This window comes from Ranitomeya imitator, chromosome 1, assembly GCF_032444005.1.
Source record: "Ranitomeya imitator isolate aRanImi1 chromosome 1, aRanImi1.pri, whole genome shotgun sequence".
Classification (NCBI taxonomy): Eukaryota; Metazoa; Chordata; class Amphibia; order Anura; family Dendrobatidae; genus Ranitomeya; species Ranitomeya imitator.
Window position 1 is genome coordinate 803229145 of NC_091282.1, and position 18501 is coordinate 803247645.

General features: G+C 44.7%; 1 protein-coding gene across 1 annotated transcript in view; it reads right to left on the reverse strand.

The window, feature by feature from the left end:
* Positions 1-5852: 5852 nt before the first annotated feature.
* The window catches only part of GCH1 (GTP cyclohydrolase 1), a 75092-nt gene continuing 62443 nt past the window's right edge, over positions 5853-18501 (reverse strand). The window contains exons 5-7 of the mRNA XM_069738696.1: positions 17347-17378; positions 9851-9935; positions 5853-9742 (exon numbers count right to left, since the gene is read on the reverse strand). Of these exons, the coding sequence (XP_069594797.1) occupies positions 9616-9742; positions 9851-9935; positions 17347-17378 (244 nt within the window). The 3' untranslated portion in view covers positions 5853-9615. The remainder of the gene's footprint in view (positions 9743-9850; positions 9936-17346; positions 17379-18501) is intronic.

Here is an 18501-nt window from a genome sequence, read left to right on the forward strand (position 1 = left end):
TTGTCAGATCACTGTATGTGCTCTGACCTCTATGTTCACTGTGGTACTGAGTTGCCTAATCATAACAGTTATCTGTTCAATCCCTTAGGCTGCATTCTCACACTCGGGTGATATGTCTGTGTGATGCCAGATTATTTTTTATTCGACAGCACTCAGACTCGCAGAGTTTTATAGATCAATTCACACATACGTGAAAATCACAGATCTGAGAATGAGATCCGTATGGGCCAGAGAATGTCCTGTTCTGATCCAATTTTGAGGATCAGAATAGGACATGCTCCATGCACTGTAAAAGCGTGCAGCCCACCGACACTGCACACGGATACAGGAATGTAACCGTGTTATGTATAGCACAGACCCTTAGTATATAGTGTGCTCACTTATTATGTATAGCGCAGTCCCTTGGTATATATTGTGTACTCACAATGTATAGCACAGCCCCATAGTACATAGTAAACTCACTTATGTATAACAGAATCCCTTAGTGTATACTGTACTAACTTATGTATAACACAGTCCCTTAGTATATATTGTGTACTCACTATGTATAGCACAGTCCCATAGTATATAGTGTACTCACTTATTATGTATAGCACAGTCCCTTAGTATATAGTGTACTCACTTATTATGTATAACACAGTCCCTTAGTATATAGTGTACTCACTTACTATGTACAGCACAGTGCCTTATATAGTGTACTCCCTCACACTGTATAGCAAGTCCCCTAGTATATAGTGTACTCATTTATTATGTATAGTACAGTCCTATATAGTGTATTCACTTATTGTATATAGCACAGTCCATTAGTATATAGTGTACTCACTTTCAATATATATCACAATCCCTTAGTATATTGTGTATTCACTTATTATGCATAGCACAGCCCCATAGTACATTGGCCAAATGTGATAGTAAATCACATCAGCCGCATGACCAGCATCCAGATTTGCACTTACCTCCTCATGTAAACCAACATGTTAGGTTTCAGACTTGCGTTCCTGTGGGCAGCGGATGGAAGCGTACTTCCTGCTTGCTTCCTCTGTGAAGCTCCGCCTACTGCTGGCTGCGTCCTGCGTTTCCCTGCGTACCTAATCTTTAACATTGGGTACGCAGGGACATGTGTTGCATGCGGATGTGTCCGCATGCGGCGATTTGAGGTGTGCGGCGACCGCATGGAAACGCAATTTTTTTGCGTATCGAATGCATGCGTAAGCATGTCATTGCGTACCAATGCATTCCCATAGACACTCCACATGCACATGATTGCGCAATATTTGACGCCTCAAAAAATGCAACATGGTGCGTTCGCCGGACACCGCCGCACACCGCAAAACGATGCATGCGTACGCATCCTCATGCGAACACATACAAACGCATGTCCCTGCGTATACCATGTTAAAGATATGTACGCATGACGCATGCGGATCATACGCTGCGCACAGTAATGCTAATGTGAGCCCGGCCTTGCTTAGATCTTTATACTCCTGAAATACTATTTCTGTATTGTTGGCCTTCAAGATTTTGAATGCCCTTTGTTTTAGTCTTATTACACTTTGAAGAGTTTTATTTATCCAGAATTTCTTTTTATTCTTGTGACATCACTGTGTGTATTATTCCTGTACTGTGACATCACTGTGTGTATTATTCCTGTACTGTGACATCACTGTGTGCATTATCCCTGTACTGTGTATGAAACAACTGTGTGTATTATCTCTACACTGTGACATCCCTGTACTGTGACATCAGTGTGTGTATTATCCTGGTACTGTAACATCACTGTGCACGTTATCCCTGTATGATGATATCACTGTGTGTATTATCCCTGCAATGTGACATCACTGTGTGCATTATCTCTGTACTGTAACATCACTGTGTGCGTTATCCCTCTACGATGGCATCAATGTGTGTATTATCCCTGTAATGTGACATCACTGTGTGCATTATCCCTGTACTGTGACATCACTGTGTGCTTTATCCCTGTACTGTGACATCACTGTGTGCATTATCTCTGTACTGTGACATCACTGTGTGCATTATCCTTGTACTGTGACATCACTGTGTGCATTATCCCTGTACTGTGACATCACTGTGTGCTTTATCCCTGTACTGTGACATCACTGTGTGCATTATCTCTGTACTGTGACATCACTGTGTGCATTATCCTTGTACTGTGACATCACTGTGTGCATTATCCCTGTACTGTGACATCACTGTGTAGATTTACCATCACTCTGAGATTACTGTGTATATTAGCTCTTTAGTGAGATATTTGTGCACATTTGGTTTCTGACATATGATTATTATTATTCCTGTGTAGAACGCAGGTACTATATTCTGTATGTAATATTGAGAGCAGTTGCATTTTTTTTGCTGGTCACATAAAAGCTGAAGTTCTATCCAGTGGAAACATCTTGGTGGTTGTGGCTGCTGTTATTCTAGTAGCCAGTAGATGGCGGAGTCAGGGCAGGGTTGTCAGTGTCTGCACCCAGCTGGCTGTCATTACTTGGGGGCATCTGCAGAACATCATGTTGCCAGCACAGGACAGCAAGCTGCACATGGAGCCATAGGAGGAGGCGAGAACTGGCATTCTTGCCCTTATAACTGGGAGCTTCTACAGGCAATGGTGCAATGAGATCCAGCACTACTGGAGGTTATTGGAGGAGTGAAGTGGTAGATTTTATATAAAAAAATTGCTAAAATATGAAATGCATCTTATCTGAGCCTTGATAAGTATTTGAAATAGTGATGAGTGAGCGTGCTCAGATAAGGTGTTATCATGCTCAGGTGCCTGTCAAACAGCCGCAGGGACTCGCACATAGTATTCGAGCACGCCACACTCAGCACCTGAGCATGATAGCACCTTATCCCAGCACGGTCGCTCACCTCCATTAGTGCATGGCTTCCTGCTGGGGGTGTACAGGGGCAGCAGCAGAGAGATCACATCCCCCTTCAGCAGGATGCTGGACTTTGTAAATGGCGTTATGCATTTACTCTATAGTTGATGCAAGGAAGGAAATCACTTGTAATGAAAGTTTCTAATGGACCAATGAAGAAAAATCTAGTTAAAGCGTTACAGAAGTGAAAGTATATTGTGAATGAATGAAAAATAATTGCTGTTTTCATAGATGGAGGTGGCTACGGCCCAGCACAGTGGCTCAGTGGGTAGCACTGGGGTCCTGGGTTCAAATCCCACCAAGGACGACATCTGCAAGGAGTACGTATGTTCTCCCGTGTCTGTGTGGGTTTCCTCTGGGTTCTTCGGTTTCATCCCACACTTGGGAATGTAGACTGTGAGCCCCAATGGGGACAGTGATGATGATGTCTGTAAAGCGCTGCGGAATTAATGGCGCTATATAACCTAATAAATGTTACTGTGTATGTCTATGTCACTGTGAGATCAGAATATATTGGGGCTTCCCCCTGTCATCGCACTGGTGACTTTGTGCCACACTTACTAATCAGAAGAGGCGCTGCAGATCCGACAGGGAGATAACGGTGACTCCGGCAGCCACCAACACGACTGTGAAATTATATGCCCATCTCTATTGGATGTCATAATGTGAATATATCAGATCTGTAAGGCTGAAATCACACAGGCGGCTTGGTTTTTTTTTAGCAATACTTATTTTCTGGTGTATGCAACACTTTTAGTTACGTCTGTCTGTGACTTCCCAGCTGTATTCCTTCTTTTCCACCCGTCATCACACTTCTCTTGTCGTATGCAGTGCTAGATACAGTACAGGATCACATGTATCTATATACAGTGCCAGATCACATGTAGCTAGATACAATACCGGATCCCATGTAGCTAGATACAGTACCGGATCCCATGTAGCTAGATAAAGTACCTGATCACATGTATCTAGATACAGTACCGGATCCCATGTAGCTAGATACAGTGGCGGATCACATGTAGCTAGATACAGTGCCGGATCACATGTAGTTATATACAGTGCCGTATATGTACATGTAGCTATATACAGTACCGGATCACATGTAGCTAGATACAGTGGCGGATCACATGTAGCTAGATACAGTGCCGGATCACATGTAGTTATATACAGTGCCGTATATGTACATGTAGCTATATACAGTGCCGGATCACATGTAGCTAGATACAGTGGCGGATCACATGTAGCTAGATACAGTGCCGGATCACATGTAGTTATATACAGTGCCGTATATGTACATGTAGCTATATACAGTGCCGGATCACATGTAGCTAAATACAGTGGCGGATCACATGTAGCTAGATACAGTGCTGGATCACATGTAGCTAGATACAGTGCCGGGTCCCATGTAGCTAGATACAGTGCCGGATCCCATGTAGCTAGATACAGTACAGGATCACATGTAGCTAGATACAGTACAGGATCACATGTAGCTATATACAGTGCCGAATCATATGTAGCTAGATACAGTGCCGGATCCCATGTAGCTAGATACAGTGCCGGGTCCCATGTAGCTAGATACAGTGCCGGGTCCCATGTAGCTAGATACAGTGCCGGGTCCCATGTAGCTAGATACAGTGCCGGATCCCATGTAGCTAGATACAGTACAGGATCACATGTAGCTAGATACAGTACAGGATCACATGTAGCTATATACAGTGCCGAATCATATGTAGCTAGATACAGTGCCGGATCCCATGTAGCTAGATACAGTGCTGGATCACATGTAGCTAGATACAGTGCCGGGTCCCATGTAGCTAGATACAGTGCCGGGTCCCATGTAGCTAGATACAGTGCCGGGTCCCATGTAGCTAGATACAGTGCCGGATCCCATGTAGCTAGATACAGTACAGGATCACATGTAGCTATATACAGTGCCGAATCATATGTAGCTAGATACAGTGCCGGATCCCATGTAGCTACTGTAGATACAGTGCCGGATCCCATGTAGCTAGATGCAGTACAGTATCCCATGTAGCTAGATACAGTGCCGGATCCCATGTAGCTTGATACAGTGCCGGGTCCCATGTAGCTAGATACAGTGCGGGATCCCATGTAGTTAGATACAGTACCGGATCCCATGTAGCTAGATAAAGTGCCGGATCACATGTAGCTATATACAGTACAGGATCCCATGTAGCTATATACAGTGCCGGATCACATGTAGCTATATACAGTACAGGATCACATGTAGCTAGATACAGTGCCGGATCACATGTAGCTAAAGTGCCGGATCACATGTAGCTATATACAGTGCCGGATCCCATGTAGCTATATACAGTGCCGGATCACATGTAGCTAGATACAGTGCCGGATCACATGTAGCTATATACAGTGACGTATATGTACATGTAGCTATATATGTACATGTAGCTATATATGTACATGTAGCTATATACAGTACAGGATCACATGTAGCTAGATACAGTGCCGGATCACATGTAGCTAAAGTGCCGGATCACATGTAGCTATATACAGTGCCGGATCCCATGTAGCTATATTCAGTGCCGGATCCCATGTAGCTATATTCAGTGCCGGATCACATGTAGCTAGATACAGTGCCGGATCACATGTAGCTAGATACAGTGCCGGATCACATGTAGCTAGATACAGTGCCGGATCACATGTAGTTATATACAGTGCCGTATATGTACATGTAGCTATATATGTGCTATATATGTACATGTAGCTATATATGTACATGTAGCTATATACAGTGCCGGATCACATGTAGCTACTGTAGATACAGTGCTGGATCCCATGTAGCTAGATACAGTACCGGATCACATGTAGCTATATATAGTACAGGATCACATGTAGCTATATTGTAATGGATCACTTATATTGTAGCTATATACAGTACTGGATCCCATATACCTGATCACATATACCACAGCAATATACCGTTCTCATAGCTATTTATTGTACAAGATCACTGATATTATACAATTTATGCCACCTTAAAAAATGGAGCTTGCTTCTTAAATCCCTTAAAGAGGCATGCACATCCTAATACAGAAAGTGCTGTCCTGCCGGGTACACTTGCTATATGCAGGGTTTCTGTTGGGGGAAATGATTTTGATCCCAAACAAGACATATACTGACTGACATCTGCAGAATGTTAACCACAGGCACGTATCACACATTGTAACAGTACAGACACCAAGCTCTCCTCCTCGGCCTCTCCCCACTCACTTTCCGTAGGTAACAAGCAGCATGTGCCGATTTGGTGGAGAAGCAGTGGAGAGAATGAAGGCTGGAGATATATACAGTGGGGCAAAAAAGTATTTAGTCAGTCAGCAATAGTGCAAGTTCCACCACTTAAAAAGATGAGAGGCGTCTGTAATTTACATCATAGGTAGACCTCAACTATGGGAGACAAACTGAGAAAAAAAAAATCCAGAAAATCACATTGTCTGTTTTTTTAACATTTTATTTGCATATTATGGTGGAAAATAAGTATTTGGTCAGAAACAAAATTTCATCTCAATACTTTGTAATATATCCTTTGTTGGCAATGACAGAGGTCAAACGTTTTCTGTAAGTCTTCACAAGGTTGCCACACACTGTTGTTGGTATGTTGGCCCATTCCTCCATGCAGATCTCCTCTAGAGCAGTGATGTTTTTGGCTTTTCGCTCGGCAACACGGACTTTCAACTCCCTCCAAAGGTTTTCTATAGGGTTGAGATCTGGAGACTGGCTAGGCCACTCCAGGACCTTGAAATGCTTCTTACAAAGCCACTCCTTCGTTGCCCTGGCGGTGTGCTTTGGATCATTGTCATGTTGAAAGACCAAGCCACGTTTCATCTTCAATGCCCTTGCTGATGGAAGGAGGTTTGCACTCAAAATCTCACGATACATGGCCCCATTCATTCTTTCATGTACCCGGATCAGTCGTCCTGGCCCCTTTGCAGAGAAACAGCCCCAAAGCATGATGTTTCCACCACCATGCTTTACAGTAGGTATGGTGTTTGATGGATGCAACTCAGTATTCTTTTTCCTCCAAATACGACAAGTTGTGTTTCTACCAAACAGTTCCAGTTTGGTTTCATCAGACCATAGGACATTCTCCCAAAACTCCTCTGGATCATCCAAATGCTCTCTAGCAAACTTCAGACGGGCCCGGACATGTACTGGCTTAAGCAGTGGGACATGTCTGGCACTGCAGGATCTGAGTCCATGGTGGCGTAGTGTGTTACTTATGGTAGGCCTTGTTACATTGGTCCCAGCTCTCTGCAGTTCATTCACTAGGTCCCCCGCGTGGTTCAGGGATTTTTGCTCACCGTTCTTGTGATCATTCTGACCCCACGGGGTGGGATTTTGCGTGGAGCCCCAGATCGAGGGAGATTATCAGTGGTCTTGTATGTCTTCCATTTTCTAACTATTGCTCCCACTGTTGATTTCTTCACTCCAAGCTGGTTGGCTATTGCAGATTCAGTCTTCCCAGCCTGGTGCAGGGCTACAATTTTGTTTCTGGTGTCCTTTGACAGCTCTTTGGTCTTCACCATAGTGGAGTTTGGAGTCAGACTGTTTGAGGGTGTGCACAGGTGTCTTGTTATACTGATAACAAGTTTAAACAGGTGCCATTACTACAGGTAATGAGTGGAGGAAAGAGGAGACTCTTAAAGAAAAAGTTACAGGTCTGTGAGAGCCAGAAATCTTGATTGTTTGTTTCTGACCAAATACTTATTTTCCACCATAATATGCAAAAAAAATGATAAAAAAACAGACAATGTGATTTTCTGGATTTTTTTTTCTCAGTTTGTCTCCCATAGTTGAGGTCTACCTATGATGTAAATTACAGACGCCTCTCATCTTTTTAAGTGGTGGAACTTGCACTATTGCTGACTGACTAAATACTTTTTTGCCTCACTGTATATATATATATATATACAGGGCGGTCCAAAAGTAGGTGGACAGTATGATTAATAAGGTTATAATGAATGGATTGGCCGCAGAGGTCCACTTGATTGGCCGGCACGTTCACCAGACCCCAATGGATTTTTTCTTTTGGGGAGTACTCAAGGACAAAGTTTATAGTAGAAAACCAAAAAGTGTCAGTGATTTGAAAAATTACATAAGAGATGCATTTCAAGAAATTAATACCCAAAGAGACTTGTGCAAAAATGTTTGTCAAAGCCTAAGAGGAAGACTTCAAAGCTGTGCAAATTGTAATGGAAAACAGTTTGATCACCTGCGTTGATAAAATTTAAGGGCTTTTGTATTACTGTTCAGAATAAAATGTAATTGTCAATGTTATGCTTGTGCTAGTGAATATAATTTTAGATATAAATCAAAATAAATGTTATTTTTTTCTGTCCACCTACTTTTGGACCACCCTGTATATATATATATCGTGTAGACCATTTAATTACTGATAAGCACGGCAAATCCTCTCAACACTGAAAGTTCCCTTGTGACGGAATCATTGGAAATATCTGATGTTTACTTGTACTTTAGGGATACTTGTACTTCGGGGATGCTAGTAATTTTACTAGATACCAGTAGATGGCACTATTACATCTCGACATAGACAGCAGGGAGTCATACTCCTCCCATTCCAATAGAAAGTCCAGTAGGAGGGGTTTGTAATGTAATGGCTCCACCTATCTGTGTAAGGAAAGCAGCAAGCAACCGTCACATTAGGGGCAGTATACAATTACACATCAGAGTTGGGGGGAAGCCTCAAAGTAGATGGGTCCTACAACCTGATCTCTCCAAAATATATATATAAATGTAGAAAAGGGAAAAGCAAATAATGATATAATCAGAATGTATTGCAGCTGGATATAAAAAGTATGGTAAAATATATGAAAATCCTAATCAGACAAATACAAACACTTTAAGGAAACACTGTCTTAAAGGGGTTGTACACTATAAATAATTACGGTACTTTTTTAGTAGCAGGGTCTTCCAATAATAAGCTGATCCCTGGAGGGTTGCTGCTTAGACACCCAGCATTTAACTGTAATTTGTGAGTAAACCTGCCAGTAAGGGTTACGTTTCCCAACAGCGCCTCCTCAGGGATAACGGAGCGCTGCACACTTTCCATGAATAGGCTATTTATTCAATGCATGCACAGGTCTAATCCTGCAGAGTGTCAGATGCTCTTAGCAGCTGCTTTACGCCCATTTAATAGATGAGGGTGATAAATGGGCAACCCACTCTCATTATTCTGCTGACAAGCAGGCTCTTGGTGGAGGACAGTCAGTAGTTGCCACACCATTGGTCTTCAGATGTTGCAAAACTGCAACTCCTGACATGCTGGGCATTGCAGTTTTGCAGCAGTTCAAAAGCCAGCGATTAGAAACTACTGTCAATCATCTGGGTGTCTCCTGTATTGACCGATAGCTGTGGCTGCAGGTGATCATTCCATGATAGGTTTTTGACAACAAAGCCCCATTCGGTACCGTTCCAAAAGTGCTGCTAAGTTTGATAATACATGGTTAATGAAGAACGTATTAATGGATGAGGTTGTGCCTTTTGCTGCCCCATTTCCTGTCCACCCTTCATACACTGAGACCACAAAATATGACACAAGCAGTCGCCAGAGAATGCAAATTCCTACACAAGAGACAAAGACATCTGAACCAGAGAGACACATACACGTCGAGGGACAGATCCAGGCAGCAGCAAATTCTCTGTAGACGTTTTGGCACTAGGATCAGCTCTTGATGAGGGTCAAGAACTCTTCTCTAGTTTTGGGGTCCTCTCGGAATACGCCAAGCATGGTGCTCGTCACTGTTTTGCTGTTCATCTTCTGAACCCCTCTCATGACCATACACATGTGCCTGTGAAGAGCAAAGAGAGATACATTAGCTCCTATGACAACACCCTCTTGTCCGTCCTCCCCCACTCAGTATATATTCAGGTTTTTATGTCATTATAAGTAGACATACGTAGCTTCAACCACCACTCCCACCCCGGCAGGCTGCAAGGCTTCTGTAATTGCAATGGCGATCTGTTTTGTAAGGCGTTCTTGAACTGTGGAAAGAACAAAAAACTCTGTAACGTTATGATGTTCAAAGAAGAAACTGTCTACCAGAGACACTTATATCTCCTGACTCTGGGGATGTATAGCTTTCTAATAAAGTCTGCGGGTCCTGCCTTCCCTAATAACCCACAGAAAAAGAGACTAAGTACTGCTGCACCCCACCCACGCTGACAGAGCCTGAGAGTCCTGCTTCACCCCACCCACGCTGACAGCCTGGGAGTCCTGCTTCACCCCACCCACGCTGACAGCCTGAGAGTCCTGCTTCACCCCACCCACGCTGACAGAGCCTGAGAGTCCTGCTTCACCCCACCCACGCTGACAGAGCCTGAGAGTCCTGCTTCACCCCACCCACGCTGACAGCCTGAGAGTCCTGCTTCACCCCACCCACGCTGACAGAGCCTGAGAGTCCTGCTTCACCCCACCCATGCTGACAGAGCCCGAGAGTCCAACTTCACCCCGCCCACACAGAGAGCCTGCGCGTCCTGCTTCCTCCCACCATCAATGACAGAGCTTGCGAGTCCTGCTTCACTGTTGTGAATTCTGTGGCAGAGCTCCTTCCTGTGGTCACAAGTGGTACTTCGGCTGATTCTCTCTGTGAGCTTCCGTTGGTGGAGGAAAGTGGTACTGCGGCTTCTGAGTTTCCTTCCTCAGGTGATGTGGTGAAGTCGTTAGGTGCTGCTCTATTTAACTCCACCTAGTGCTTTGATCCTGGCCTCCAGTCAATGTTCTAGTATTGGACCTGTTTCCTCCTGGATCGTTCCTGTGGCCTGCTGCTCTGCATAGCTAAGTTCCGCTTTGCTATTTTGTTTGCTGTTTTTTTCTGTCCAGCTTGTCTATTTGTTTTTTCCTGCTTGCTGGAAGCTCTGGAACGCAGAGGGTGCACCTCCGTGCTGTTAGTTCGGTACGGAGGGTCTTTTTGCCCCCTTTGCGTGGTTTTTGTAGGGTTTTGTGTTGACCGCAAAGTTACCTTTCCTATCCTCGCTCTGTTCAGAAAGTCGGGCCTCACTTTGCTAAATCTATTTCATCTCTACGTTTGTCTTTTCATCTTAACTCACAGTCATTATATGTGGGGGCTGCCTTTTCCTTTGGGGTATTTCTCTGAGGCAAGGTTGGCTTATTTTCTATCTTCAGGCTAGCTAGTTTCTCAGGCTGTGCCGAGTTGCATAGGGAGCGTTAGGCGCAATCCACGGCTGCCTCTAGTGTGGTTGGAGAGGATTAGGGATTGCGGTCAGCAGAGTTCCCACGTCTCAGAGCTCGTTCTATGTTTTTGGGTTATTGTCAGGGCACTGTATGTGCTCTGACCTCTATGTCCATTGTGGTACTGAATTACCTTATCATAACAGTACTGGAGGCCCAAAGTACTAATGATTCTCAATAGAGGGAAAAAAGAAGTTCTGAGACCATTTTTTTTTCTCTGCACTGTGTTTTGCCTTTTTTTTCCCCTAGACATTTGGGTGGTTCAGGACACAGGTGTAGCGATGGACATTAAAGGTCTGTCTTCATGTGTGGATCAGCTCACGGCAAGAGTACAAAATATTCAAGACTTTGTGGTTCAGAATTCTATGTTAGAACCGAGAATTCCTATTCCTGATTTGTTTTTTGGAGATAGAACTAAATTTCTGAGTTTCAAAAATAATTGTAAACTATTTCTGGCTTTGAAACCTCGCTCCTCTGGTGACCCAGTTCAACAAGTTAGGATCATTATTTCTTTTTTGCGTGGCGACCCTCAGGACTGGGCATTTTCTCTTGCGTCAGGAGATCCTGCATTAAGTAATATCGATGCGTTTTTCCTGGCGCTCGGATTGCTGTACGATGAACCTAATTCAGTGGATCAGGCAGAGAAAAACTTGCTGGCTCTGTGTCAGGGTCAGGATGAGATAGAGGTATATTGTCAGAAATTTAGAAAGTGGTCCGTACTCACTCAATGGAATGAAGGTGCACTCGCAGCTATTTTCAGAAAAGGTCTCTCTGAAGCCCTTAAGGATGTCATGGTGGGATTTCCTATGCCTGCTGGTCTGAATGAGTCTATGTCTTTGGCCATTCAGATCGGTCGACGCTTGCGTGAGCGTAAATATGTGCACCACTTGGCGGTATTACCTGAGCTTAAACCTGAGCCTGTGCAGTGCGATAGGACTTTGACCAGAGTTGAACGGCAAGAACACAGACGTCTGAATGGGCTGTGTTTCTACTGTGGTGATTCCACTCATGCTATCTCTGATTGTCCTAAGCGCACTAAGCGGTTCGCTAGGTCTGCCACCATTGGTACGGTACAGTCAAAATTTCTTCTGTCCGTTACCTTGATCTGCTCTTTGTCATCGTATTCTGTCATGGCATTTGTGGATTCAGGCGCTGCCCTGAATTTGATGGACTTGGAGTATGCTAGGCGTTGTGGGTTTTTCTTGGAGCCCTTGCAGTGTCCTATTCCATTGAGAGGAATTGATGCTACGCCTTTGGCCAAGAATAAGCCTCAGTACTGGACCCAGCTGACCATGTGCATGGCTCCTGCACATCAGGAGGTTATTCGCTTTCTGGTGTTGCATAATCTGCATGATGTGGTCGTGTTGGGGTTGCCATGGCTACAAGTCCATAATCCAGTATTAGATTGGAAATCCATGTCTGTGTCCAGCTGGGGTTGTCAGGGGGTACATGGTGATGTCCCATTTCTGACTATTTCGTCATCCACCCCTTCTGAGGTTCCAGAGTTCTTGTCTGATTACCGGGATGTATTTGATGAGCCCAAGTCCGATACCCTACCTCCGCATAGGGATTGTGATTGTGCTATCGATTTGATTCCTGGTAGTAAATTCCCAAAAGGTCGACTGTTTAATTTATCTGTGCCTGAGCACGCCGCTATGCGGAGTTATGTGAAGGAGTCCTTGGAGAAGGGGCATATTCGCCCGTCATCGTCGCCATTGGGAGCAGGGTTCTTTTTTGTAGCCAAGAAGGATGGTTCACTGAGACCTTGTATAGATTACCGCCTTCTAAATAAGATCACGGTTAAATTTCAGTACCCCTTGCCGTTGTTATCTGATTTGTTTGCTCGGATTAAGGGGGTTAGTTGGTTCACCAAGATAGATCTTCGTGGTGCGTATAATCTTGTGTGTATTAAGCGAGGCGATGAATGGAAAATTGCATTTAATACGCCCGAGGGCCATTTTGAGTATCTGGTAATGCCATTCGGACTTGCCAATGCTCCATCAGTGTTTCAGTCCTTTATGCATGACATCTTCCGAGAGTACCTGGATAAATTCCTGATTGTGTACTTGGATGACATTTTGATCTTCTCGGATGATTGGGAGTCTCATGTGAAGCAGGTCAGAACGGTGTTTCAGGTCCTGCGTGCTAATTCTTTGCTTGTGAAGGGATCAAAGTGTCTCTTTGGTGTTCAGAAGGTTTCATTTTTGGGGTTCATCTTTTCCCCTTCTACTATCGAGACGGACCCTGTTAAGGTCCAAGCCATCCATGATTGGACTCAGCCGACATCTCTGAAAAGTCTGCAAAAGTTCCTGGGCTTTGCTAATTTTTATCGTCGCTTCATCTGCAATTTTTCTAGTATTGCTAAACCATTGACCGATTTGACCAAGAAGGGTGCTGATGTGGTCAATTGGTCTTCTGCTGCTGTGGAAGCTTTTCAAGAGTTGAAGCGTCGTTTTTCTTCTGCCCCTGTGTTGTGTCAACCAGATGTTTCGCTTCCGTTCCAGGTCGAGGTTGATGCTTCTGAGATTGGAGCAGGGGCTGTTTTGTCGCAGAGAGGTTCTGATTGCTCGGTGATGAAACCATGCGCCTTCTTTTCCAGGAAGTTTTCGCCTGCTGAGCGAAACTATGATGTGGGCAATCGAGAGTTGCTGGCCATGAAGTGGGCATTCGAGGAATGGCGTCATTGGCTTGAAGGAGCTAAGCATCGCGTGGTGGTCTTGACTGATCATAAGAACTTGACTTATCTCGAGTCTGCCAAGCGGTTGAATCCTAGACAGGCTCGTTGGGCGCTGTTTTTTGCCCGTTTTGACTTTGTGATTTCGTACCTTCCGGGCTCTAAAAATGTGAAGGCGGATGCTCTGTCTAGGAGTTTTGTGCCCGACTCTCCCGGTTTATCTGAGCCGGCGGGTATCCTAAAAGAGGGAGTAATTGTGTCTGCCATCACCCCTGATTTGCGGCGGGTGCTGCAAACATTTCAGGCTAATAATCCTGATCGTTGCCCAGCGGAGAAACTGTTTGTCCCTGATAGGTGGACGAATAAAGTCATCTCTGAGGTTCATTGTTCGGTGTTGGCCGGTCATCCTGGAATCTTTGGTACCAGAGAGTTAGTGGCTAGATCCTTTTGGTGGCCATCTCTGTCGCGGGATGTGCGTTCTTTTGTGCAGTCCTGTGGGATTTGTGCTCGGGCTAAGCCCTGCTGTTCTCGTGCCAGTGGGTTTCTTTTGCCCTTGCCGGTCCCGAAGAGGCCTTGGAAACATATCTGAGATGCTTTGTTTCTGCTGATCAGGATGACTGGGTGTCCTTTTTGCCTTTGGCTGAGTTCGCCCTTAATAATCGGGCCAGCTCGGCTACCTTGGTTTCGCCGTTTTTCTGCAACTCTGGGTTCCATCCTCGTTTCTCTTCAGGGCAGGTTGAGTCTTTGGACTGTCCTGGTGTGGATACTGTGGTGGACAGGTTGCAGCAGATTTGGACTCATGTAGTGGACAATTTGACCTTGTCCCAGGAGAAGGCTCAACGTTTCGCTAATCGCAGACGCTGTGTGGGTCCCCGACTTCGTGTTGGGGATTTGGTTTGGTTATCTTCTCGTCATATTCCTATGAAGGTTTCCTCTCCTAAGTTTAAACCTCGTTTCATTGGTCCGTATAGGATTTCTGAGGTTCTTAATCCTGTGTCTTTTCGTCTGACCCTTCCAGATTCTTTTTCCATACATAACGTATTCCATAGGTCTTTGTAGCGGAGATACTTGGCACCTATGGTTCCATCTGTTGATCCTCCTGCCCCGGTTTTGGTGGAGGGGGAGTTGGAGTATATTGTGGAGAAGATTTTGGATTCTCGTGTTTCAAGACGGAAACTCCAGTATCTGGTTAAGTGGAAGGGTTATGCTCAGGAAGATAATTCCTGGGTCTTTGCCTCTGATGTCCATGCTCCCGATCTTGTTCGTGCCTTTCATATGGCTCATCCTGGTCGTCCTGGGGGCTCTGGTGAGGGTTCGGTGACCCCTCCTCAAGGGGGGGGTACTGTTGTGAATTCTGTGGCAGAGCTCCCTCCTGTGGTCACAAGTGGTACTTCGGCTGATTCTCTCTGTGAGCTTCCGTTGGTGGAGGAAAGTGGTACTGCGGCTTCTGAGTTTCCTTCCTCAGGTGATGTGGTGAAGTCGTTAGGTGCTGCTCTATTTAACTCCACCTAGTGCTTTGATCCTGGCCTCCAGTCAATGTTCTAGTATTGGACCTGTTTCCTCCTGGATCGTTCCTGTGGCCTGCTGCTCTGCATAGCTAAGTTCTGCTTTGCTATTTTGTTTGCTGTTTTTTTCTGTCCAGCTTGTCTATTTGTTTTTTCCTGCTTGCTGGAAGCTCTGGGACGCAGAGGGTGCACCTCCGTGCCGTTAGTTCGGTACGGAGGGTCTTTTTGCCCCCTTTGCGTGGTTTTTGTAGGGTTTTGTGTTGACCGCAAAGTTACCTTTCCTATCCTCGCTCTGTTCAGAAAGTCGGGCCTCACTTTGCTAAATCTATTTCATCTCTACGTTTGTCTTTTCATCTTAACTCACAGTCATTATATGTGGGGGCTGCCTTTTCCTTTGGGGTATTCCTCTGAGGCAAGATAGGCTTATTTTCTATCTTCAGGCTAGCTAGTTTCTCAGGCTGTGCCGAGTTGCATAGGGAGCGTTAGGCGCAATCCACGGCTGCCTCTAGTGTGGTTGGAGAGGATTAGGAATTGCAATCAGCAGAGTTCCCACGTCTCAGAGCTCGTTCTATGTTTTTGGGTTATTGTCAGGGCACTGTATGTGCTCTGACCTCTATGTCCATTGTGGTACTGAATTACCTTATCATAACACTTCACCCCACCCACACTGACAGAACCTGAGAGCCCTTCTTTACCCTGCCCACGCTGACAGAGCTTGCGAGTCCTGCTTCCCCTGTCAACACAGAGAGCCTGTGAGTCCTTCTTCATCCCGCCCACTCTGACAGAGCTTGCGAGTCCTGCAGGAGTTGCCTGCAATTTCTGCTTCAGCCCGCCCATGCAGACAGACTGCAACTGCTGCTTCATGCTTCCCACAGAGAGTGCCTGCAACCGCAGCTTCACCTCGCCCACACAGAGAGAACCTGCAACTCCTGCTTCACCCCGCCCATGCAGAAAACCTATGGGCCTTGCTTCATGCCAACACAGAGAGAGATCCTGTAGATTTTGCTTCTCCCTCACCACACAGAAAGAGCCTGACAGTCCTCTTTACCCTGCCAACAAAGAGAGAGGGCCTGCAGTTTCTGCTTCACCCCACCCATGCAGAGAGAGCCTGGAACTGCTGCTTCACCCCACCCAAACAGAGAGTGCCTGCAACCGCTGCTTCACATCGCCCATGCAGAGAGAGTGCCTGTAACCGCTGCTTCATTCCCTTTATAATTTTGTATACAGATAGCTGTCAGTCACTTTGCATGATAAGAGAGAAAGCAACATTTACTTTTTCTTGTGTGGGCTTGCTATGACTGTTTTGCTTTTAGATTATTTAAATAATAAAAAAAAGAACAAACTTCTCCAAGCTCAGCAGGCCACCACCGATCCCATGTTGACCTTAGATAGAAAGCTAAAGGATTTCCATTGAGAGCCTGGGAACATGACATGAGTTTATCGACACCTATGGGAACTGAATACAAGTTTTCTTTCTTAAATCTCGATGCCCGTTTATTCTGTTGCAGTGTTTCAAATCCTCTGCATAGACAAAGATATAACAATTAACAAGTCATATGCCACTAGATACATAGTTCATACACGTTTGCTACCTCTAGTGGTGTCTGCAGGTTCACAGAATTTTGTTATTTACCTCTGTCTATGAATAGGATTTGGAGATTTGCGTAAAAAATTAAAAAAAATTACCAGAAATATAAGGAAAATGTGGTGGATATTTTCTTTAAATTTTCCACTTTTACTGGATGTTTTCAGTACTTGGAGAAACAAGGGGTCAGTAATAGCACAAAGCCTTTCAACATTTACCTGGCGGCTGTTTTGTAATCTGGAATCTAATGCTATAAGTCATCTCCGACTTGTCAGTTGTCAGAACAATTATTATCTCTATAAAGGGCGCTCACGTCACTGCTAGAAACAATCGTGCCCTTTCTAAGAAGCTGCCGTGTGACTCGCTGACTATGTGCTCTCCGCTGACCTCTGTTTATAACCAGTATCACAGATGTCAGGATCCAGTCTCGGGTTCCCTACCTTGTAGTCGTCTGCTGTAAATCTCCACGATCCTTAAGAAAAACAAAGACAATTCATGTATATTGCTGTGCACAAACACAAAGAGCTTATACAGGATTAGAAAAACATGGCTGCTTTCTTCAAAGAACAGCACCACCCCTGTCCACAGGTTGTGTGTGGTACTGCAGCTCAGTACTAATCACTCCAATAGAGTTGCAATACCACACAATCTGTGAATAGAAGTGACAGAATATAATTTGTCACAATACTTGGTGACTATTTGAATCTAATTTTTCTACCTTCAGTTGAACCACAGGCCAGTTTTCTCACAATAGCACCCAATAGTGCTGCACAACCTTTTCCAGCACTTACACTTCTCTCAAATCCTGACGTTCAATCCCGTCCTGTTTGCTAATATTAAAGTACATCTGGAGAAATAACATGGCTTAGCCCCACCCATGAGGATCTATGCTGTGGTGTCTGCTGAATGTAATATAACTATAATTTAGAGTATGTAAATAAACAGATTACTTAGCCCCACCCATGAGGAGCCATGCTGTAGTGTTTGGCTCTGCTGCATGTAGTCTAGTTATATTTGAGTATATAAATACACAGATTACTTAGCCCCACCCATGAGGATCGATGCTGTGGTGTCTGGCTCTGCTGCATGTAGTCTAGTTATATTTGAGTATATAAATACACAGATTACTTAGCCCCACCCATGAGGATCCATGCTGTGGTGTCTGGCTCTGCTGCATGTAGTCTAGTTATATTTGAGTTTATAAATACAGATTACTTAGCCCCACCCATGAGGATCCATGCTGTGGTGTCTGGCTCTGCTGCATGTAGTCTAGTTATATTTGAGTATATAAATACACAGATTACTTAGCCCCGCCCATGAGGATCCATGCTGTAGTGTTTGGCTCTGCTGCATATAGTCTAGTTATATTTGAGTATATAAATACAGATTACTTAGCCCCGCCCATGAGGATCCATGCTGTGGTGTTTGGCTCTGCTGCATGTAGTCTAGTTATATTTGAGTTTATAAATACAGATTACTTAGCCCCACCCATGAGGATCCATGCTGTGGTGTCTGGCTCTGCTGCATGTAGTCTAGTTATATTTGAGTATATAAATACACAGATTACTTAGCCCCGCCCATGAGGATCCATGCTG